General features: G+C 42.6%; 1 protein-coding gene across 1 annotated transcript in view; it reads left to right on the top strand.

Annotated features, from left to right (window-relative positions):
- SCN5A (sodium voltage-gated channel alpha subunit 5) overlaps nucleotides 1-24,264 on the top strand; it is a gene marked incomplete at both ends in the record, with an annotated part of 172,786 nt that overhangs the window by 91,897 nt on the left and 56,625 nt on the right. Inside the window, one exon of the mRNA XM_080338593.1 lies at nucleotides 10,554-11,024. Within this exon, the coding sequence (XP_080194719.1) occupies nucleotides 10,554-11,024 (471 nt within the window). The remainder of the gene's footprint in view (nucleotides 1-10,553; nucleotides 11,025-24,264) is intronic.

Raw genomic sequence — 24,264 nt, 5'->3', positions numbered from 1 at the left:
TCCCTTCTCCTCTCCTCTAATCAACGGTGTCATGCCATCCAATTTCTGGTAGTTTCAGCCAGCGCAAAATGCCTGCCGATGTCTCTCTGCTTGAAAACACAGGCAGGTGGTTGTACCTATGAACTGGCCAGGGCATGAACTCAGACATTCTGAGCATCCCTCCTTGTTCTTGGTTTGCACATTCCCCGGGCCACCCTGTCACAGCCGGTGCCTGAGCATTCAGGGGACAGCCCTGTCTGGGGACAGAAGCCACAAACAAACCTGCCTGTGGGAGGAGTGGGCTAAGGGAGGTCAGCTGCTTGCCCCTAGGGAGGGAGAACAGGTCTTGGCTTGTCTTTGTTTACTACTGCAGATATAATTTTTAGATGGTAAAATGGTCTAGCTGCCTAGCTCTCGATTCCTTTCTCCTCTCTAGCAGACTGGCAGTAAGCATGAACTCCTAAAAATGCTCTTACAGACAACTTATACCAGCAGCTTTCTCCTCTGTTTCCCCAATTTTATGTCCATCTGCCATTACAGAAGATTTAAAACAACTCCAGTTCATGAGATTGCAGCCAGGCACACAGAATATAATTAATAAATAAAATAATTTTCAAATTTCCACATCAGCAAAATACCTTTTGTATTTCCTGATACAAGAAAGTAGTCAAAGATGAGGTCATCATGCCTGGAAAGAAGAGTTTGCATTGATCATGCGGGTGAGCACAGACTTGACTTGAAGGATGCTGGTAGCCAGTCCTCCATGAAGTGCTTTTCTTCTGATTTTAGTGATGCTTCTCTGCAAAACACGGCTCAGAACCAACTCTACCTGTAGACACACACTACAGGATGAGAGGACATCCACCTCCTTCCCTTCCTTGCAAAAGAACAAGGATATCTCCTGAGACTTTGGGAACTAAGAAACCTGCAGAAATAGCCACAGCTAAGCCAGAGACCAAAGGGGACGGGATGCTGAGTGGGGGCTCCATGGGAGCCAGGAGCCGATTGTGGCGTTGGAAATGGGTCACTTTTTAGGACAGCAATGAGACATGTGTGTCAGTCTTGCAAATACAGAGCGGCTCTTGTTTTGGATGTGTAACCAGGAGCACTGCTGGTAAACCTCTGCCCTGTTTCTCTAACGAAAGGTAGTTGTCCTGCTCTTAGGTCACTTGTGCGCTCCAGCAGAGGTATATGAAAGGTGCGAGCCCAGCTATCTGCTATGAACGCAAATTCCGTAGTGTGCAAAATTACGAGCAGAAATCTATTTTGCAGCTTTCCTGAAGAGGCCCTCCCGGCTGGCAGAAAGGTCTGTCACCCTGTCCTGCCCTCCCAGGGATCTGCACCTGCAAAACACACACCCCAAATTTTCACTGAATAGGAGTCTTTTTCACATTTCACTTAATATGAAAGTGTGATTCTGTGATGAAGCCCGAGTTGTAATAGCAAACCTAGGAAATGGCTTAGAAAGTAACATTTTAAAGGAAATAGTATTCCCCTACTCATTAAAGAAAAAAAAAAAAGAAGAAGAAAAACTAATATTAATATTTCTTGACTCTCTGATTTAATTTTCTTGTCTCCAGGCCTACTCTCATACTGATTTTGCTTTGGTGTAATAAATTCAATGCAGGAAAGTCATTCATTACTATAGCCATTATCACTGGTTTTCTTTCTGTGGTTTTGTATCCTTTCATTTCTCTGTGGCCTTTACCTTTCCCCAGATGTTTCCTGCCATGTGTGAATGGGAATTACCTCTTAATCTTCAGTCTTGGTGGCCCAAGGGACATGATGACCAATAGATGGCTGAGCTCAAAACTAAATGTAGTCTTTGGTCATGGCCAGGTGTCCCTGTCTCAGGGAACATGTAGAATCTGAGTTTTAAAGGGATGATTCCAGGGATCCTGCTCTGCCTTGACCACACAGTTTTATTCCTGTGAGCCCAGCCATGCAGGGTTAGGGTTGATTTGGTCTCTAGGTAAACACCACAGAGCTTAAACTTCCAAAATTAGTGTATTTTTTTCTTGTGTCTAGTCATTGTATAATAATGAGTAGAGCAGCTGATGAGGTGTTGTTTGCATTCGAGTAGTGAAAATATTCCAGGGATAATACAGGTGTTTCTAACTCCTTACTGGAAGACTCTCAAGTGTTTACAGTCAGTCCAAGCCTGTACAGTCTGTCTTGCTCTCCAGTTGTCTTGACACCCTCATCACCATGACAGCTAAACACTTTTGTTGACTCAGCACAAAAGTAATTGTCTCTTGGCTTGTAATCAATAAACTTTCCATAGTTTCTCTGGTGCTTTTGGGGTATGTTGAGCCTTTAACATTGTGTCTTACTGGCAGAAGTTCACAACTGGACTTGACTGATACCACATTATGTCTGTCCAGACAGTAGTTGGAGAAGTCCACAGCAGTTTTGATGAAGCTCTTACTATGCTGGTGAATTAGTGTTGTTTTGATGTCTGAAGAAAACATGCAGGAACATGTTTGGCTTTATGGTGTGGCTTCAGTAGTGGAAAGAATTTATCTGCCTCCCTTCGCCATCTCACCCTTCTCTCATATAGGACTTTGAGACTAAGACTTTCTGGTCAGGAAGCACTTGGTTTCCAGAGACTCATCTTCTGATACTTTTAAGGGACTTACGTTCAAAAAACACTGAAAGTCATAATCTAAAAAAATCTAAATTCAGTTCAGTAGTTCTTGACCAGCTCTTGGAGTGGTATGGTTTGTGTACATGTATATATGAACAGAGGTGGTTAAAACAATGAAAAAGACTGGGCAATGTGAGGGATCCACCAGGTTATGGTGAGAAGTGTCATGGGTTGTGTTTCACAGTGACAATGACATAAGTCCCCTCATTCTGCCTGCTTTTGGGGTGCTGTAGAAGCTGGGGGTGAGGAGAGGCAGAGGCTGGCGACTGGTCCTTGCAAGACAGGAGCTGGTGAAGCATCAGACTCCCGTCTCAGTTCGACGTTCCTCTCTGAAGAGGCATTTTCATTGTGTGGTCCAGTGTGTCAGACTGGCAACAAGAGCAATGTTGATGTGATGCCCTTTGCCTGCCTTCCCCTCTCAAAAGGATGTACCCATGTCAAGTCTGACATACCCCGGTGCTAGTCCAGCTTTATAGCTTCACTGAAAGAAGGGAGGGATGAATGGCAGCTTAAAGTGACCTCAAAAAACTCCTATGTGACAAAAAGGTGCTCTGAAGTGTAATTAATTGGCTTAATCTACTCTCCCATTACTCAAGGAGATGTACTCCTATGTGAAGTGTTGAGAACAGCACCAAGTAATCTGTCCCGTTAATTATACATACCCCTTTGAAGCGAAAAATAGGGTGACCGTCCCCCCCACCCATGCACACACCATCAAGCATGGGTGAGCACAGCTGCCATCCAGCATCAGGGAGGGTTTAGATTGGACATTAGGAAACATTTATTCACTGAAAGGGTTGTCAGGCATTGGAACAGGCTGCCCAGGGAACTGGTGGAGTCACCATCCCTGGAGGGGTTTAAAAGACACATAGATGAGACTCTTAGGGACATGGTTTAGTGCTAAATTTAGGTTATTGTTGGACTCAGTGATCTTAAGGGTCTTTTCCAACCAAAATGATTCTATGATTTTATCACTTCTCTGCCTGGTGCTGGTTCAACACCACGGGCTGCACAAGAGACCACTGAAACTGCTGGGAAAAGGAATGTCAATGCCAGCAGTGGAGAACAGTCAGCAGTACTCCTGGCCTTATGGTAAATACCACATATTCTTTACAGTCAATGGCAAGAAAAGGCATTTTTACTCCTTAGTTTCATCTCACCTGGTGCAACCATCATTTTTAGGATGGGACATGTTGAGCTCAAGCTCATGGATCAGGCCTGTCTGTAAAGGAAACCCTGGATGCCTTTGTCTGCCCTAAAGGGAGTGTGAGTGTCAGCTGTGCCCCAAGGCTCAGCTTTTCAAGCTCAATCTCTGTGAGCGCTGTTCTGCATGGGCAGGGGAAATACATGTGGTAGCTATGAGGACAGGGGGAAAAAATCGGGCCTTGTTCTTTTCTTTCTTAGTGAAAATTGAAATAATTTACATGGAATCACTGAATTTATAGCCATTTTTGTATTTGAATATGAGAGAATTATTCCTACCACATTACTTCCATTTTTGTTTCCTGTGGAGAACATCCGCTCTCATTACCATCATTAGGTAGTTTAGAGATCTTACGTAGGAAATAAGCTGAATTTGGTGTATTGTTTCTATTAATTATTATATTTATTTATACTGTTATTTATATTTACAAAGATAAACCAGTTATTTCAGCAAGCAGATTAACATGGAGTAGATAAAAATACCTGTTGGAACAAACTGGTATTATGGTGCCTCACAAACCTCTCATCTACAGCTTCTAGCCTGCCTTGTAGGATCAAACACGATCCACTTGAGGATGTGTCTGGCTGCAGGACAGTAGATCCATATCCCCATTTCCATGTATTTTGCTAATTGATATTGGGCAAGATACATGAAGGAGATCAGTCCTGCTCCAACCTGTGTTCTCTCCCACCTGCCCCTGGCCATGAGGACCACACTCCATCCTTGTGGTATCATGATCATTTTGACAGCGACAAACTAAGATATCATGAGAATGGGATTATGAGATTGACTACAGGATCAAGAGAAACTGGGCTGGGAGGATATAAGCTTCTTAACCAAGCACAAATAGCTGGAATAATAGAAAAAGGGAATACAGAAAAAAAAACTATCACGTAAATTGCTTTTTGCAGGAGTACTCTCTCTTGGTAAATTTTGCCCTGGGATGAAAATGTACAAAGGATTGGAAAATATATTTCCAAGGAAGGAAATAATTCTCCAGTATCAGAGAGATGTACTAGATGATCTCTTATTGTAGGTCTCTGGCTTAAACTTAAATCTCGCACTTCCTTGATGCAGTGAAAGCCCCTTTATGAGCAGTTTTTCCTTGCAGCTTCGTGGATTTTGCTACAGTAAACAAAATAAAATAGTTGGTATTATTGTATTATGCTTGCTAGAAGTCATCAAGGTCTTCAAAGAGAAAACTGCATCTTTCCCATCTGTGCTGGGCAAAGAACAGTGCAGATGTCCACTGCCATCGTAAAACAAATAGTAAGGAAGAAAATCAGTTTCCTCTGCTGGTCGGAGATACCTGAAGAGCTTCTTATTGGTCCTGTGTCTAACAAGAACTGCCAGAGAAGTGGGTTTGAATAGGTTGAGGTGTACGGGCCTTGTTTTATCCACCAAAAAAAAAAAAACCAAACAGTATTAGATTTGAGTCCTTGATGATTCTGGCAAGTACCTCACCATGCTGCTCTGCCTGGGCTTTTCTATGCAGCTGAGTGACAGAAGTGACAATTTGCTGCCACAGGGATACAATATGTTTTAACTGCTTGCTTTTTTGCATGACAGAATTCAGCAACAGGGCATGTTTTCTGCTCTGGTCCCTGTTGTTATAGAAAAACCTGCTGAGCTGACTCCTAGGAGATTCCTCATCCACAGGGAAGCATCCTCAGGTGATGCGGGTCCCTCATATGTGCCCTCAGCTGTCCTTCCTATCCTTCCTATCCTCCCATCTCCTGCAGTGGAGGTGACAAAACACATCTGCAGTCTGAGTGTCTTCAGATGTTCAAAGGGTCCTGTGGGTTTACAAGCTCATGAGAACAGCTCCTGTACTGCTCTGCTTTCTGAACCTCCTGCCTGAAAAAGTGATCCCCTTCAATCTGTGACCTCCCTTTGGAGACCACTTAACCCTGCCATTGAACTTGGGCAGGTGCAACTTCATGCTCGCTCCTAGCTAAATGAAATACAGAATTATTTTCCGTCTGCTCAGAAATGGCCTTGGACTTTCCAGTGGATTTTCAGCTCATATTTAGAGCAGCAAATGCATCGCTGAAGCAATTCACAGGAGTGTAGAAGGATCGCAGGGGCTGGACACTGTTTGACTGAATAACAGGTGAAAGGTTAAAACACATAAATGTGTATATCCTTCCATTTTTGTCAAATCAAGGTAAATAGGAGAATGAAAAGGAAATTAAGGAGTAGTTGCGTGGTTTTAAGGTAGAATCATAGAATCATTTTAGTTAGAAGAGAACCTCAAGATCATCAAGTCCAACTTGCCTAACTCTAGAACAAAACCATGTCCCTAAGAATCTCATCTACACATCTTTTAAACACTTCCAGGGATGGTGACTTAAAAAGTCACCACTCAAAAGTATTTTAACTTCAGCAACAGAGTTTGTAGACAGGTATTTTCAAAGAGGTATTGATCAGAAGGTGTCATCTGAAATTACACTGTCCAATATTCTACTGTGATGACCAAAACAAAAGGAGGTGATGGAGCTGAGGAGTTGAGAAGGCAAACCACCACGGCAGTACTGGTGGGTCCCAGCCTCCACCAGCAGCCCCTGCCTAGGGCTCTTTGGGGAGGAGTGGTCCTTCCAGCAGCCTGCTTTCTCCCCATGGCTGGGGAGATAGGAATTAGCTTCACAACTTTATGCCTCTGTGCTCCTTACCTGCTGTGACCACAGAATTGGTGCAGGGCTTTGTGCAATGCCAGGCTTGCTACCTGTGTGCTGCAGTTCTGCTCAGGGTGGGGCTGAAGCATCCGTGATCAAATCTCACCTGGTGAAGGCTACCTGGTTATAAAGATTGGCCACCACTGGCCTGGGGCACGGAGTACCAGACTGACACCAAGAAGGACTTTCTGGACACCTGGTTGTGTTTGACAAGCCATGAATGATGCTCTTAGTCTTCCAACAATAGAACCTGAGGGAATGGCAGAAAAATGTGCCAGAGGAGGTTTAGATTGGACTTTAGGAAAAGGTTCTTCTCCCAGAGGGTGCTGGACACTGGAACAGGCTCCCCAGGGAAATGTGATGGCCCCAAGCCCGACAGTGTTAAAGAAGAGACTGGACAACATCCTCAGACACATGGTGTGAACTGTGGGCTTGTCCTGTGCAGGGACAGGAGTTGAAATTGATGATCCTTGTGGGTCCCTTCCAACTCAGGACATTCTGTGATTCTCTGATAATATGATATGATATGATATGATATGATATGATATGATGTAGTTTTAGGTAGTCCTGCAAGGGACAGGGAGTTGTGCTCAGTGATCCTTCCAACTTGAAATTTTCTATGATTTTACAGTTCTGTGTTAGGTATCTGGTCTGCATCGTTAACTGCCCTGATTTTAATCTAGCTGCAAGATACTAAACCCAAGCTGACGTAGTCTTCAATAGGCACCACCAGAGATGGTTCAGCTCTTCAGCACCTCCTGGAATGCCAGACTATCTCTATCATCTACAGACATCCTACGAAAGGTCGTCCAGCTTAAGCACCTCAGTGGGGCACCTGACATTAGGCTGGGTGAATCTGATCCTTTGTGCCTTATAACTGCATAACCAGTGTCACCAGCTTTGGAAAGGCAAGAAAAAGTGAGGAAGCCCATCAAAGCATGCTGTACTGTCATTAGGGTAAATGCTTAACATCATTATGCTGAAGGAGCTGGGGTTTCTTTCAGTGTCTCTGTCATTTGATTCCTAACCTCAAGCACCAAAAAAGTGATTTGCTTTCAGAGACTGACTGCTCGGTATCACTGGAAAGTGGATTCCTTTTTAAGGGGATCCATATAGACATACAAATTTACCATTGCTTTTGAAAACAGAATTAGTCTTTAGTTTGCTTTTATTTAAACTGAAAGCATTGCTTTAGCAACCAGAACGACTGGATATTATTAGTAACCTTTTACAGGAAATGTGGTGTGTCATGGGTTGAGCATATATTTTTCTGGAAAATGCAGTGTACAGTGAAATGGGGGAGAATAAGTAAACAAAAAGTGCTTATACCGCAGTTCTCTTTATTTGAATGCCCAACAACACACCTCTGAGGTTACCTGCTCACAAAGGAAGGAGGGAATGATATTTGAGATTTATTTTTGGCTAAAAGCATGAAGTGCAAATAGCTTTTTGTGCAAAATGTCAGCTGCATTTCTGGGAAGCAAACAACATTGCTTTAATAATCCATGGTAAATAACAACACTAAGAATGTTACTACCCATTATATACACCTGCAGGTGTATCTAGATAGACTTATGTAACTGTAGTTTGACATCCAAAATAAATACGGAAAATTAAACCAAGAAATTGCGAAGAAGTTATTCTGTGGATGGCAGAATTAATGAAATACAGGATGAAATTCAGCTTCTGATAACAAAATTTGGGTGTCCACATGGAGGTATTAATGAATGGAGAAGATGCCTGAGGTACCGCTACAGTCTGCAGAGGTCTAGGGGTTGACTCAGTTTTGTTTAGCACCACCGGGGATAATATAAGGTGTCCATCCTGGTCTCCCAGTAGACACTGACCTCCCATAATACTATGTTGTGTGGGCCAGTTTCCTCAGGATGACTTGGACATGCTCAGGTTGGTGGGCACTTGATAACTACATTTTGGCAGCTGCATGCAGCTCGAACATGGCCACCTGTATTTGGTCAGGCTCCACTGTCTACATGATTAATTTCTTTTAATTGAAATAGGGCTTAAATTCCTCATTAGACCCTCAGGCTTTGGTGTTCGAGTCTGGAGGCAGGTACCATCCTTGAAACGTCACTGAGTTCCCTGAGCACTGCCAGTCTGTGGCCTGCTGAAATACCTGTTGTGCCATGGTTGGATGATAGGAGGACACATATCTCCTGTAGGTCTGGTGCAGATGCCTCAGATACCTCAGACAACAATAGGCACCTTTGTTAAGGTAACTGAATTGAACTTATAAAGTTCACAAGGTATTTATTCTGGATTTATTTTCATCTCCCTTCTTCCAGCTGCTTCCCATGTCCCTAGGTTGCCACTGGGAAGGAGACACACACTGTGGCTTAGTGCAATCTCTGTCTGTACTGGTGACCTGGGCAGTGTCCCTTCCATACGCATGTTCTGATTTTCAGGACACTTGTAGCAGTGTGGTTATCTCTGAGGCCACATCCTTCTATCAAACTTGGTTGGAAATGGCTAAACTGATTCTACCAGCAACTCCTTCACTGATGGGCTCCCAACTGCTTGGCAGTATATCCAGTACTCTGGTTTTCAACTACCTATCGCACAACACCACGTACAATACCTCTGAGTGGGCTATGAAAGATTGGTTCAACCCAGACCACCACAATGATCAAGAGGAGACCCACACAAGCTGTCAGTGACACTCCAGTATGATGGACCATCTAAGAAACAATTAGCTTTAATCTCACTTTACTTTAGAGCAGGGTGGTGCTCAGTGCAGCAATAGGTAATTCAGTAGTTCATAATGGACACGGGCATCTGCTGTGCTACCAACTGCTTTCATTTATAATCATGGTGATTGCAAAGAGTACTTTACTAAACAGCACTGACAAGACACTTCAAATGCAGTGTCACAAGAGTGATTAAGAGCAGACTGGTTTTCAAAGTTCCATCTCATATATTTTGAATATTTGAAATAAGGAGGAACAGGGTGGGGGGATGATAGCAGAAGCTTGTGGCTCTTTGGTAAGGTGCAGTACATATACCATTTATTTTGGTCTAACAGACTGTATCCATTTAAAATACTATCAGAAAGACAGAAGCCGGGGACTAACAAGTATTTCTAGTAGTATCAGGAGATCACAGAGCTGGCACCCACCTACCTTGAACAGGCAGAAGATGAGTTTGATACCAGACTGATACCAGTCAATTTGGCCCTTGTTCATTTTCAGTAAATATATTTTAGTTAATATGGGTTTGAGTCACCTTTGGGAGGAGATTTAAATCATCAAATATGTCACCCAAATGTGTAGCTGTGTCTAGTCTTGCCAATAAAGTTAGACAGTTCTGAAGTTGCCAGCTCATGTCCAGTCTTTCATTCCCCAGAACCCCCAAGTCCTTCTCCACAGGGCTGCTCTCAGTCCCTTCATCCCCAGCCTTTATTGATACCAGAGTTTGCCCCAACCCACGTGCAGGACCTTGCACTTGGCCTCGTTGAACCTCATGAGGTTTGCATGGGCCCACTTCTCGAGCTTGTCCAGATCCCTACTTATTATATGCTATGAAATATAAATATAATATTTACACTGAGTGAAAAACAAAAAGGTCCCAGAAACATTCTTCCTACCGTCTTTTTCTACATTTAAGCAGTACCTTTGTGGATGTCAATTAACGTTGCAGTTAGTGATTTTCTCCAAGATGGAATACTGGCAATTAAGAAAATCATAATACCACCACTTATGAGAATACTTATACTATGTAACTTCCAATGAAAATTTTATCACATGTTCTGTTTCTAAGCTTTGCCTTTTTCATATTGTGGGAGGTTGGAGGTGGAAAGGGAATGTCAGAGTGTGTTATTGCCTATGCTATACTTCTGCACCTGAAATTAATGTGTTCAGAAATGTCTGTAGACCTCCTCTTCCTACTGAAACCACCTGTTATTAGAGGTAGTTCCACAAATACTGGTGGTACAGTGGCACAGATGAGACTCAGACCCTTCTGCTTCGAAGACCAAAGATTTGCCCTTTATTATTATGGGTCATTGATTTCCTTTTAACTTTATTCATTGCAGGTGCTCAACCTGTTCCTGGCCTTGCTGCTAAGCTCTTTCAGTGCTGACAACCTCTCAGCACCAGATGAGGATGGGGAGATGAACAACCTGCAGCTTGCTTTTGCTCGGATCAACAGGGGTCTTCAGTATGTGAAACGCACGACATGGAATTTTTGCTGCAATGTTCTCCGGCACCCCAAGACGACGGCTGAAAAGAAGGCAATGATGAAGCTTGCTGCCCAGAACACGGGTGCCCTTAACAATTGCATGAACAGTCACACAACTGCTGAGCTTGGCAAAGACATGGAGAATCACAAAGAGAACCACGCTGAGGATGGGATGACTAAAAATGGGGAGAAACACCTAGGAATTACAGACAACGATGATTTTATGACCAATCCTGACCTTTCAATTTGCGTTCCTATTGCTGTCGGAGAGTCGGATATTGAGGAGGAAGATGAGGAGCAAAGCACCTTTACGGAAATGGAGCAGGTAGGCAACTAAATATTTGCTGGTTGCAGCTTATTGAGATGGCTTTTGTTCCCTCCCTTGCTCTGGATCCATGGCTCATGATGCAAATGTCCTATGGCCTAATCCTGCCTTTGATATGTTGTTAACTTCAGAAGAAGTTACACGTGCATATCTAAGAGCAAAATTCTGTCTCCAACAAGAGGCATTCCCTTGGTATTCTTCGTGCTTGTCTAGATTAAATCTTCTAACCAGAACAATTAAACCCTTTCCCACACAGGAGCCTGTGTTTTTATTTTCAGCTGAATCATGGGAATGTCACAGAACAAATCTTAGGTCCTCTAACTATGACGGAATTTTCTCAGTGCGCAAAAATAGTCAATGGCTTTGTTTGATTTGTGCAGCAAGAGTTGAGGACCAGGTAGTTCTCTTAAAAACGGAGTGAGGCGGAGGCTGATATGACAAGACACCAGAGAAAGAGAGAATATATGTAATTCTATGTATTCAGGCAGAAGAATTAGTTATTTGCCTTTTCTTTGGTATGACATTGCAGATTTTAATATTCCCCAGAGCACTCAGTAATAAAGGCTGAAAAATTCTGTGTGGTTCAGAGTATTGGTGTAAAATGCAGAAGAAAAATCTTCACGGGCACACTTTTCTTTTTCTTCTTCTCCTCCTCTCCCCTTTCTAACAGCTTTTTCTCTTGGCTCCATGCACTGTAGGTAGTTAATATTTTCCAGACCCTTCAGCCTTGATCCAGCATCCTCTGAGTCAGGCTGAGACCCGTGGAGCTCAGCAGGCACTGGATCAAAGCCGCTGTTTGGATCCAGCTGCCAGGAGAGATCCCCAATCTCTTGGTCGAGGGGAAGAAAGTTTTGAAGCAAAGCTGTCCTTAAAGAAGGACTGTCCTAAAAAAATCCCTGAGGAAGGAGTCTCTGTCAGGAGATGGGCACAAATTGACTGATAAACGTTAATTTCTCCTGCTTCATGGTGGAAATACTTTCAGTGTTTATGTGTCTGCGCACCATCAAGTCTTACACATTGACCATCTCCTTGGGGAGCTGAAGGGTGAGGGGTCAGAAAACTCTATGATCAAACCCCGCTGTCCAAATGGACACCTAGGTAACAAAAAAAGAAGTCTAAAATTTTTGGTTAATGCTTGTAGGAGATGTTTTGTATCGTTTTTGAGGAACAGTTCTACTGAAATGACCTGTGGATCAATGTGGGTAGCATGGTTAATATCTGGTTTTTCTTTGAAGTCATTTTCTTTTCTCAGCGTTGAATTAAACCTACAAGCAGAGTACACTTGAAAAGTGAAACATAAATATAGCAGATGGGTTTCTTAGTATTAACAGGTCTGCAAATACTGAGTAGCATAAATGAGTATAATAGCATGTAAATGTGTTTAATTCTGGAGGAGTTTTTTTTCCTTTTAAAGATATCTATACCTTTCTGCTACATCTGACAGAGGGTCACAATCTTTAAATTTCTCAGGTTTTCCTTTCACAGTACAAAGCAAAAGTTTGTTGAAACTTCGCACATAAGTGTCCTTGAGGTCCAGATGCTTGTGTGTCTGTGTGCGTATGCACAGGTGTGTATGTTGTATCACTGTATTCACATAGCAATGTTCACAATTGCAAGCTAAGCTGCAACATAAAGCATGGAGGGTTTGGGATTTTTACAGTTTATGGTACCTTAAAAGTATAGAGATGTGGATGTCTATTTAGCTACACAATGTGTCCATGCAGGTGCTGGCAGGTATAGTAGTAGATGGGACAGGTAGTCATCTGTTTTATTTTGTACAGTAAGTGTGGAATTAGGCCTTTAGTGAGATCCGTTGGAGTCATGAGGGAGAACTGATGTAGGAGTGTAGGCATTTTAGTGAAATAGAACATTATAAACAAAAGTTGATTTTAAAATATTAAGAAAACTTCTTCAAATTATTTCAATAATATTGAAATATTATCATATATGATACAACCATTGAGGATTCAGAATTAAACCAAATAGTAAGAACCAAGTAGGAGGAGTAAACCAAAATACTCCACACTGTACCTTTTCACAAAATTTTCAGTAAACACTAGGTTAACATTGTCACATTTCCACAAGATGTTTGGTTTGCAAGTGGAATAATGTAGTTCACTGCTAATGTGTGCATTAAATAGAAGGCGTGGAGTTGTGAAATGTGTTAATTAGCTTTGTAACTAGTGTTTTCCAGGCTTTGACAAACAGCTGCTGCAGGTCACTGCTGTTCCTCTGTGCAAATTTCTAGAGAGGAAAATGTGTCTATGTGGGGGGGTTCCAACTCAAAGACTCAAAACACATTGGCATAATAACTAAATAAAAATAGGAAGATGCTCAACAGCAGAAATTATAATTGCACGATGAGCTTTGCATTTGCTTTCCTGCAAAACCCTGATAAATTTGCACAGCTGTAAAAGTCTCCATAAGGAGCAGAGCCATGAGAAAGCAAATCTTGAATGATTCAAAGATCTACAATTTTTAATGGTGCCCATTCCAATGATCTATGATCTCTGGACCCACAAAAAAAACCCCTCTCTTAGTCAAGGTTACTGCAGAAGAAGTTATTGCACCTGGAGGTCAGTATGAAATCCCAGTTCCCTGGATGTCGAGTTGTGAGAATTACAGCGTGCTGACCTTTGTATCAAGGGCAGCCCTGTGGGACTCTGAGCAATAAACTTCCCCACTCACTCACTTTAATCCTGCAAACCCCAACTCTGAGAGGCTTCTCACCTCCTTCCCTCCAGGATGGCCACAATAACCACGGCAGAGCTCGCAGAGGAAGAACAACATGAACAAGAGCAAAATTTACATGATTGCTCTGAAAGGGCACAATTATGGTGAAGTATCTTTTTGTGTGGAGGGCATCACACAGAAACGAAACAAGAACTATCGAGGCTACACTAAACATTCAAATCTATTCTAACTTCCCCCTAATTATGATCCATATTTTTACATATTTAAATATTTTAGCATGTACAAAGAGAGTGTGATATGTATATTTACTTCTCAGGAGAAGACAATGTACCCTGCTTCACTTTATAGTTGTTGGCTGACCTAGAATTTCGCAGCCCTTTGGCAGCATTGCCAGAACCTGCCTTTGGTGCGATAGAGAGGAGGAGAAAGGAGATGCATATATGGGGAGTTTATGTATTCATGCCTCTCAAGTGCAAGGCTAGGTAAATCTACTCAATCCCTACACATCCTTTACACTTTCTCTCTGTCGGTTGAAGATCCTGGACCATATTCTGTTCATCATGCGCTCACATCAGTCCAGACTCATCTGTTGTGTTCAGGTGGATAAAGGGAGGCTGCCCTCAAACAAAAGTTGTTGATCCCAGTGATGGATTTTAGGGTGGTGATCAGCTCAGTTTACAGGTCCTGTACCAGTGCTGTGCTCTTCCCAGAAAGTCACAAAACTACTCTAAGCCATTGTGGCTATGAGAAATGGGCTCCACAGTGTTATATGCAGCAGTTTGAAATTTAAGATGATGAGAAAACCTTTTGTGACTGCACACTTTCCTCTGAGTAATAGAAATGTCTAAGTTTAAATTTCAGCTGCCATTTCTATTATCAAAGCTTACACTGGCTGCAGCCGTTTTCCTGAAAGCTCCCAATTTGTGGCACTGTCATTGCCACATCACTCGAAGGAGCGAGACCACCTGATAGCTTCTAAATCTCTTTTGATTACTGAGATGCAAGTGAGATGCTCTTCCGACTCAGAGAGGCAGGAGGCACATGCCTGTAGCTCACACATACGGTGAAAGGATCAGAAAAAAGAGCTGAACAATGGAAGTCAGGACAGGTGCAAGAAGCTGGCAGAAGAGGAGTGATGCTGAGAAAGGACCACCTTGAACTTCATTAATTAATCTCTATTGTGTTGATGTCAGTCACTGCAACATTTTGACTTAGGGCTTTAACTAAACCCCTTCCTTGCCCTGCTTGCAGTGATGGGAAGTGTTTCCTTGTCAGTCCACAAGATTTTTTCAGGATTTGAAGAGAAGTTTAATGGTAGAATGAGAACAAGAATAATAACAACAAAAAAATATCATCCGCCTGATCATACTTTGGACATGGCGTCCAAATAACCTTCTATTACATGAAAATTGTCTTCCTTTTTACTCCTTCTTTGAGATGTATCATCCTAAATATGGGTTGTCCTATCAGAAGAAAAGCTCTCAAAATCTCAGCAGGAACCACAGCAAATGTTGCATCTTCTCAGGGCTCTTTCAGGTTCTCATTGTGGCTTCCTAGATGATTAAAATGTGAAAATTTATTTTTTTGAACCTCCATAGAGTGTCTTGTAATTGCTTATAAAGACCATCTTTTCATATGTGACATCAGCTTTCAGTCTCCTGAAGGAGTAAGAAACAAATAATGGAGGCAATAAGGTGATGGAATGATTCATTGCCCACAGTCCAGTCCACCTGATGCAGTAGATCCTACCAGAGTTTACCTGCAGTTTAATTACGTTGAAAATTCCAGACATCAGAAGGGTTTGTACTATTTACATTAGAAATATAAGTCCAAAGCTTAAATCTTCAAAATTCCTGCTTTAGTATTGCTTAACCTTCTAGGTGTCCACAGGTCTAGCCCAGAATAGTGTGTGCCTTTTTCACAGTAACATCACTTTGTGGTTCAGAGGTATCCTGTGACAGACTAAAATGAGGTTCCAAATTAATAACTCTGGGTGTAGTGAAAGAGTTCCCAAAGTACAGTGTCCTGCACTTCACTCTGTCTCATTTCTATTACCCCAGGCTTCAACAATGTCCAAGTCTTCCTGCATGGGATCTGGACCCTTTTCTGCATTGATGAGTTCCTACAGTTCACAAAATTCATTAGCACAACCTCAGAAAACGGCTCTACGTTTTCCTCATTGTTTGTGTCAGCCCAGCGGGGTGGTTATTGCTTTCTCCCCTTTCTTAAATTTAATTACTGCATCTTCTGCCTTACTCAAACCGCTGCCCTTGACTTGAGCTGACTGTAGAGTGTCACAGAGAAGAAAATCCATGCTGTGGTGGCTGGTGGCTCTTGGTCACATCTCACATTCGCCCTCTCTGCCGTGTCAAAGCCAGGCACGGATGCTGCTTTCCGCAGAGATAACACCTTTGTATTTTCACATGCGGCGCAGTGCCGAGCCAGCAGCACTTGCCTGCTTGTCTCCAGAAAATGCCATTATTGATTTGTTCCGACGGAGTGGCTAATTGGGTCATATGGAAAGTGCTGGCTGCCTGCTGTAGGACGGAGCGTTTTGCAGCTTCTTACCCCATCCTCGGCACCAGGCACGCACACCACGGGAGATCTGACTTTCCGTGCGCAGCCGCCAAGCCCCAACTTGCTCATTTGTGCCATCCCTAGACCTCAAAGCTGGTGGAGGGCTTGCCCATCCTCTTGCCCGAGGCTTACCCTTGGCTGTGGAAATCCTTAAATAGCAGAGAGCTGTTGCTGTGCCTGCTGTGCCTTCCCGTGACCCGACAGGGAACGTTGCCTGTGGGAAGGGGACAACGTCTTTCGTTGTCTCTTGGGGTTTCCCACCTGCACAGCTGCACTTCTCTGTGCTCTTCCTAGACCCCCCAAGGCAGAGCAGCACCTCCGCTGTGATTTTTCAAGAGGTTTGGGTCTGCACAGAGGACCCAAGGGGTACAAGTTGCCTGGATTTTGCACCCAGGGCGAGTATTCCTTGCTGTAGAGCACACCATGCTTTCTCAGTCATATTCCATTTTTTAATTTATCCTCAGTTGGCAGTTCTCCCCTCACGTATACCCTTGCCTGGCCTCCACCACTACATTTGCCAGGAAAATCAGTTTTCCAGACTTTAAAGGAGTGACTGCCTCTGTACATGTCAGTGACAGAGCTGACTGCCACCACAGTCTCTGTTCAGTGGTATGGTTTCTATATTGCTCTAAACTGAATCAAACCCCCAAGCTTTTATTCTCTTCTTCCCCATATTTACTTCAGAATTGTCCACTAATTTTATTTCATCTGACGAGGTGAAACTATTTCTGATAGCTTTTTTTTGTTTTGCATGTTTCTACCAGCAAGAGATTCATAATTTTGAGATCAGAGAGGAACATTAGGATCTTGATGGTTTAGCTTTCTCATAACACTGAGTCAAAGCCAGTAATTTCTGCACAGAGCTTGTTAAGTTTATTTTAGCTGTGATACATCATTTGTAAGGCAGAGAAAAGATGAAATGTCTCAGGTAACAGAGAGTTCACCATCTGCATCTGGACCCACATCTGTTTCCTTTGTATACAGTGGAAATTCCACTGTACAATTTCTGTGCATTACTGACCAGCTCCTAAACCTGAAGTGATTCTGTAAAAGTCAATAGAATTATTCCAGGTTGACATAACTGTAGCTGAAATTATTGAAAATTGCTATGAAAATGGCAGCGCTTAAAGATTTTGATATAAATTTTTTTTGTGGCAGTGTCTTATTCTCCTAATAATTCTAATGTCTATAAATCAGCGATACTATGAAGTCATGTGTTTATTTGACAGGGCACATTAATTTCAACCTTTTACTGCAGGAAATATACTTTATTGTCAGGAACCATAATGCCCTTTCAGACAGTATTTATATTCCATGTGCTTTCAGTTCCAGTCTGTGGGACACGTTCTCTTTTAGTGCAACTGGATAAAATACCTCTGAATTCAGTTGATGACTCCCCAGTTCTTACTGGCAGGAGAGGGAGCCCATGTGTATACATGCATGCAGCATGCAATAAATCTTACAGCATCCTTTTTGTCAGCTTTATTTGGGCCCATATTTTTTGATCATGAAGTAAGATAGCAAGGTTCTTTTTCATTATTATTAGGTATGTGGCTTGCCTGGATTTGTTGCTTCTCAAACTGTATGTTTTGCTTTGCGTTCCTGAAAACTGTGTAGAACTCAATTATTTTCTAGTTGTTTTGGGCAATAAAATAGAATATTTCTGTATTTATTATTTTCAGAAGAAGAGCAGCAAAGCCATTAGAAAATGGACTGTAAGCCACAGCAGCAGATTTAAAGCCACGGTTAGTGGCCGTGATGATGTTTGTCTGGTGAAGTTTTTAGTTCGTTTTTATTCAAAATGAAAGAAAATACCAAGGCAGGATGGTTCCAGGGGAGTTTTTGCTGTTAACAGCCCCTGCTGAGCAGCTGTGGTGTCTGTCCAATCTTAGCCATTCTAAATCATTAGGGCCAGATTCTTGTATTTTTATCCAGGTTTAAATGTCTTAATCTTTGGTTTTACACATAGAAAGATACTCGTGTTTGTTTTATTTCAGTACGATGGGGCAGAAGGAGAAGACTCCGTGTCAGGTCCCTTCTGACATGATTAGAGCAGTCACACTGCGAACAAAGGTTTTTAGGATGCTTATTCAGGACGCGGTGGCAGGGAAATATATTTGTCCACAGCATCACGCCTGAGGTGCAGGAAACACAGGGAGATGATGGAGGAGAGAAAGAGGGGGGAGAATTTAACACACACACACACACACAAAAAAAAAGCCTGGCATTGAAAGAGCCGATATCAGGCGTAGCGGACTTGACAACATGCATTTGGACAAGTGCCCAGACCGGGACCTACGCGTCAGTCACAGCCTAGTGGGTGCCATTTCCCAGTATCCATGTCCCTCCCTGCAGCGAAACGCTGCCTAGAAATGAGCATTTCTTACTGTTTCTCCCTTTGGTAAAGAAAATGCCGACATTTACAATTTTTAGACAAAATGAACAGCAGCCAGTTCCCCAGCAGCTCCTGTGCTGAGTGAGACAGTGAGTGCGTGTGTGTGTGTGTGTGTGTGTTGGGGGGGTTGGAATTATTCCTGTTAATTATGGTCCGAAATAACAAAATTTAAAATAATGGTTATTGTGTTGCTACTGCCTATAATAATAGAAGATTTCCTTAAGGATCAAAATATTAATGTCTTATTTGGGTGAAAGGTAACGGGTTATTTCAGGCACTCTCACTCACTGCACTTTGAGGCAAACTTCCAAAACTTAAACTTCCATCGGAGGAGCCCATTAGTTTGAGTTCTTCACATTATACTGTGGAGAGATCCCAATTACCAAAAGAAACATAAAGCAGAGTGTGATTAAACTTCAAAATGCAATTTAGCAGAGGGTATTAGCTTGAACTCTGAACAATGAACACTTATGAAATACTTTCACTGCCTATTTAAGCCTATTGAATTGATAACGGGTTAAATTAACTTTGACAGTCCATCTTTTTTGCCAAGTTTTCCCACTTAGACTAATTTCAAGAGTCAACCCTTGGAATAATGAATCTGTGTTTTATTATGGGCAGTGTGTTTGCCTGGTGTGGGAAAAGATCTCAGGCCAGCAAGGCAGAGGGCACTAGAAATAATGTTCCTTGCTCCTCCATGGCCAGAGTTTCAATGCTTATAATGTTCTGGATTAATGCAAGAAGTAGCACCGCCGAACTGCTGTTTCCCTCCTTGAGGGATGACGTTTGGCAAAGCATCCAGCCCTTGTGCAGCAACCAGCAGTTAGTGGCTGTGATGATGTTTGTCTGGCAAAGTGTTAGTTCACCTTTATTTAAAATGGAAGAAAATACCAGGGTTGGTTCCAGGGGAGTTTTCGTTCTTAACAGCCTCTGCTGAGCAGCTGTGGTTTCTGGCCAGCTTTAGCTTTGGCCATTCTGAATTTTAAGGGCCACATATTGGTGTTTTTATCCAGCTAAGTATTCACAGGTGCACAATTTTTTTTTTTATAAGAAGTACTGCACTTTGCTTCCAAATACCTTACAACTTTCAGGGGGAAAATGTTTCTGAAGGCCATCAGGAGGACAAGTTCTGTGTTTAGCTAAACAGGTGTAAGTTCAAACTACAATGGCATTAACTCTGACAGCTGACAGCGTAAGTGGAAACTCCCTGGGGACCTGTGGACATCCAGGTTAGGGGCATAATTTCATCTACTGGTGCCTTCACCGGGAGATGGAGAACAGGCTTGTGCTGTTTCTGGACCCAGAGACTATTGTGTTGAACCTGTTTTGCAAACATTGCTCTTCTGCATGCATGTGTTAGTGATTTGTACTTTAATAAATGGGGTCCCAATAAAGTCTGGGTCATCAAGAAGAAGAAAAAATCCAGATGTAGTCACACAGCAAATGTGAGCAGCACTTTCTAATTCTGGCCTTTTACTACTCCCTTTGCACCAGGTTGTTTCTGGCTTTTGCACAGATGAATGGCAACAGAAAAGGCTGGCAGGAGTAGCTAAGAGCAGCAAAACTGAAAATCTACAGGCTATTCTGGTCTGATGTCTGGTTGTTTCTGCTGAAGTGGAATAACAGACTAGGTGGCACAGGATGGAGAGTAGGAATGCCCAGTCTCAAATAATCAGGTTTAGACTTTCCCTTTTCCGTTTCCATACCCTCTCTGAGGAATCTACAGCTCCTAATATATGTACGTGCTTCCTGTGTTGCAGACTTAAGGGCTTCATATGCTTTATATCGGTTTTGGAAACGCTGTAGTCTGCTAATAAAATGGACTTGTAAAGGAATGTAGCGTAGCGTGAGTCGTCTCCATGTCTTAGCTGCGATCCCAGTGCTGTGATGTGATATTGCTCCGGGTCTTCCTCTGATTTCTTATTAAACCCAGGAGTAGCAACTCTGCTTTGCAGAAGCAATTCTTCAAAGCGGGATAGAGAGATTCTCAAATGTGCACGCTTAAAGTTGACAGCTGCACACCAGCCCTCTTTTATTCCTAGCAGAGTAAGTTATATAAATCTTCCACTTCTTGTACTGAGGAAGCGAGGTGATTTTCCTGGTGTATTTGGTGACTTCTCATGCTTAATGTGCAGCCAGATAAATCTACTGTTTTTATCAGTGCTACAAGGATTGACATTTGTTTGTGAAAGAGGAGAAACAAGATAATAAATGATCTATTCTGGCAATAAGAACCCATGGTTCATTTCCCTGGTTCATGGTTATTAATTTCTCTCCCGTTTTAGCCCAGATTCTTTCAAGGCTTCTCAGAAAGACTGAATTCAGCATATTTGAGAGTTGCCAGCCTGACAGCTCTGCAGACTGTAGTCTCCTGTTTACACACAAAACAGGTGCCACCCAGGCAGTAATGCAATTTCCCTGCATTTCAGCAGCATTGCAATCTGCTTGCTTCTCCACTTTTGTAGAGGTAGGATATAAACAGTTTGGTTTTCACGATCATTTACTTCTTGGCTTCTTCACAGAGGAAGGGTGCCAGTTACTAGATGCAAACTGTTGCTGAGAAAGGATGCCAGTTGCTGCCAGGCATGGTAATTTTATGAAATCCATAGCTGTCTGCAAGGAGGAACACAAACATCAACAATTCCTTTATGGAGTAAACAGGCCTCAAATAGCTGTGTGTGTCACACTGCTGAACTGGTTTTGCTCTACATGAAAAGCTCCTCAGACTCCTACTATGACATCCGAAAACTGGCTGTAGCTAGCTTTGCAGGTTGAAATACGTTGTCATGTATTACAAGACTAACTGCTGCTCTTTTGAGCTGCATTTCTTGAGGAGGCTCAGTTTCATAGTGTCAGGCATCTCTGAATGGCTAAACCAGAAATGTTTCTGTTGCAGCATCCTTGCTGCTGCTGATGCTTCCTCTGATGGGTGATGTCCCATGGTAAAGCAGGGTCCCACCTGTATGACCAAGTATGTGCAGAGTTGTATGTGAGAGGACCATGACAAGCCTCCACCTCTCTGAGTCTGCACCTGGAAATGTCCTGACCACCTCATTCCTGCAAAGTGACTGCAGAACATCCCTGAAATCCCATTAGTGCCTCAAAATAGGTTTTCAAGGAGACAGAGGTACACAAGTGTGGTGGGAAGCAGAGGAGATACATAGGATTGAAGCTTGCCATTGCACTGTGGATTTAGTAAGGGTCAGTTTGCATTTGCACCATCTCAGCACAGACAGTGGATGCCCTGTCCACCTCATAAAATGAACGTATCCATATGCTTGCTCGCTGGCTCTGCAATGACAGTTGCAAGGCGGGGAGGGCTCCAGGGCCAATTCCCATCTCTTGCCTCCCCACCTGCTTTGGGGAGGAAGCTTCCTGGTATCAAAGGCTTTGCACGTCTTCTTTCCCACAACAGCCGTGGCCAGGACATCAGGGAACAAATGTTACAAGCCAGGGTCATGAACTAGAGAGTGAATGAAGCATCAGGAGAACCCATTTGAGCTCTCGCCATCCAAAAGGCAGGTCCTGGGATCCTCTTGCTAAATTTGTTTGCACCGGATGGAAAAAAATGGTATTTCCATGGGGAAGGAATAAAGCGAATCCGTGCTGATGACAGGCATTTGTCTTGTTTTGCCAACAGCAAGTCCTCTTTCCAAACGAGTGGCATTTGCACTAATCCCCATTTGAGCCTGAAACAATTAGCCGATCCGTGCTTTTCAGAGGCAGAACGCAGCGTGGAGCCTTTGTACTTATTTGTGTCAGCAAACAAGTACGTGGGTCCGTGCACAAACACACTTGAGATGTCACCCAGATTATGCTCTATTTTCAATCTGGTTGCTGTTTTCCTGCTGCTACAACTGACCTGCAGCATGCAAGGGGACAACACCATGTCCATCCTCCTCCACGTGCTAATTGCTGGTCCAATGTTGGCAGATCACCTCTTTTTAAGGCCCGAATCAGAGGAGAGATAAGCAAACTTTTGGCTTATGGTCTAAAGGAGCTGATGTCTGTCCCAGGCTCCCAACCCTCCATTTGCACGCACTAAGAAGTTTTTGTATCACTGAATGATTTTACTTTATAAATTATGAAAACAACTGAATCAATAAATATTAACATAATGTGTATTACCTTGGCAACATGGCACTTGATACAAAAATTAAAAACAAATTATATAAACCACCCACGGTGGGGAGCTTTACAGGAGATAAACCCGCTGCCATTGCTGCCAGAAGAATGAATCATCTGGAATCAGAACAAAAGCAAACGGTCCAAAGTTAAAGAAAGTGAAACAAATGCACCTTTTCCCAGAGAGGTCTGTGCTGATCTTCAGGTGCCGTGTGCTGCAAATGAGACTGTTGCATCCCATGAGAGTGGCTTACCAAGGCTGCCTCCAGTTGTTTGAAAAAAACTCAGCAGTTGATTCCCTAACACTCCTTTGGGGATAAATCTATACAATCAGTTCCTTTTGAAAGGTTTACATATCTTAGACATTGTCTCCCACCTTAGAAATTTGAAGGACAAGTCTGAAAACACGTGGTGATGAACCACATCATTGTCTGAGCACAGGCACATGTTATCCCCGTTGGATAATTTGCCAGGATATATTTAATCAGTTCTAATTAATGTTAACTTATCAGATAGCTTGTGCAATTGTGATTTCTGGGAAGCAGATGGGTCCATGTTTCTTGGAGTTTAAGCTCTAGGAAAGTGTTGCTAAGTCAGAGGGTTAGTAAATAAAGAATTGTTGTAGGTTTGGCATTTGACTCTAGTGTAGTGCAGTAATTTGCACTATACTTGAATATTCGTCAGATCAGCTGAGTTACAGAGCCTGTTCTTGTACGCTGCATAGTTTCTAATAAATCTGAGTGTACAACCTTTCTGCATTAATGAATTTGAGATGTCACCTCAGGTTGCATTGCATTTTTAAGATGAAACAATTGTTTCTGTTGTTTTAGTGTTACAACCACTATCATGCCGTTAAGGTTACTTGGTACTAAGTTGTATTCACATTTCATTTAAAACCGACTTTTTAAGGCTGGGAACTATACTCCTTACTTGTATATACTGTGCCTTCCACATTAGCCTCTCCTCTGAACATTACGCTGTTTTCAAAGATATACCTTAATGAGTGTTCCTTCTTGACAGGGACAGAACTGTAACTTAATGATTATGGAGCAATCTTTGGCCTGCGAAGATCAGTGCTAAACCGTGCCTAGAAATTGTATGTAGTACATTCTCATGCGGAGGGTAGTACAGGCTTGGACATGCATAATTTCATTTATTAAAGTTAGAATATATTTTAGACCACATGCCCTCTGAAGCAGGAAACAAGTAATTTGATTTTAAATTAATTTGCTAGAAACACAGAACGACATTTGAAAGGACTGGTACGAACCTGACAGCCTGAAAGTATTTACACGGAGAGCAATTTGCTTAACCAACTGCTTCCTTTGTGTCATCTGTTCTTTCGGATAGTTATATTTGGAATAAAGTGTTTTTCTGCTCCTGGTACCTCTTGAGGGACTTCCTGTGGTGATGTGGCTTTAGAAGTGAGGCAGGTAGGCTGCTGCTCTC

This window comes from Nesoenas mayeri (assembly GCF_963082525.1).
Source record: "Nesoenas mayeri genome assembly, chromosome: 2".
Classification (NCBI taxonomy): Eukaryota; Metazoa; Chordata; class Aves; order Columbiformes; family Columbidae; genus Nesoenas; species Nesoenas mayeri.
This window is presented reverse-complemented; position numbering and strand designations above follow the sequence as displayed.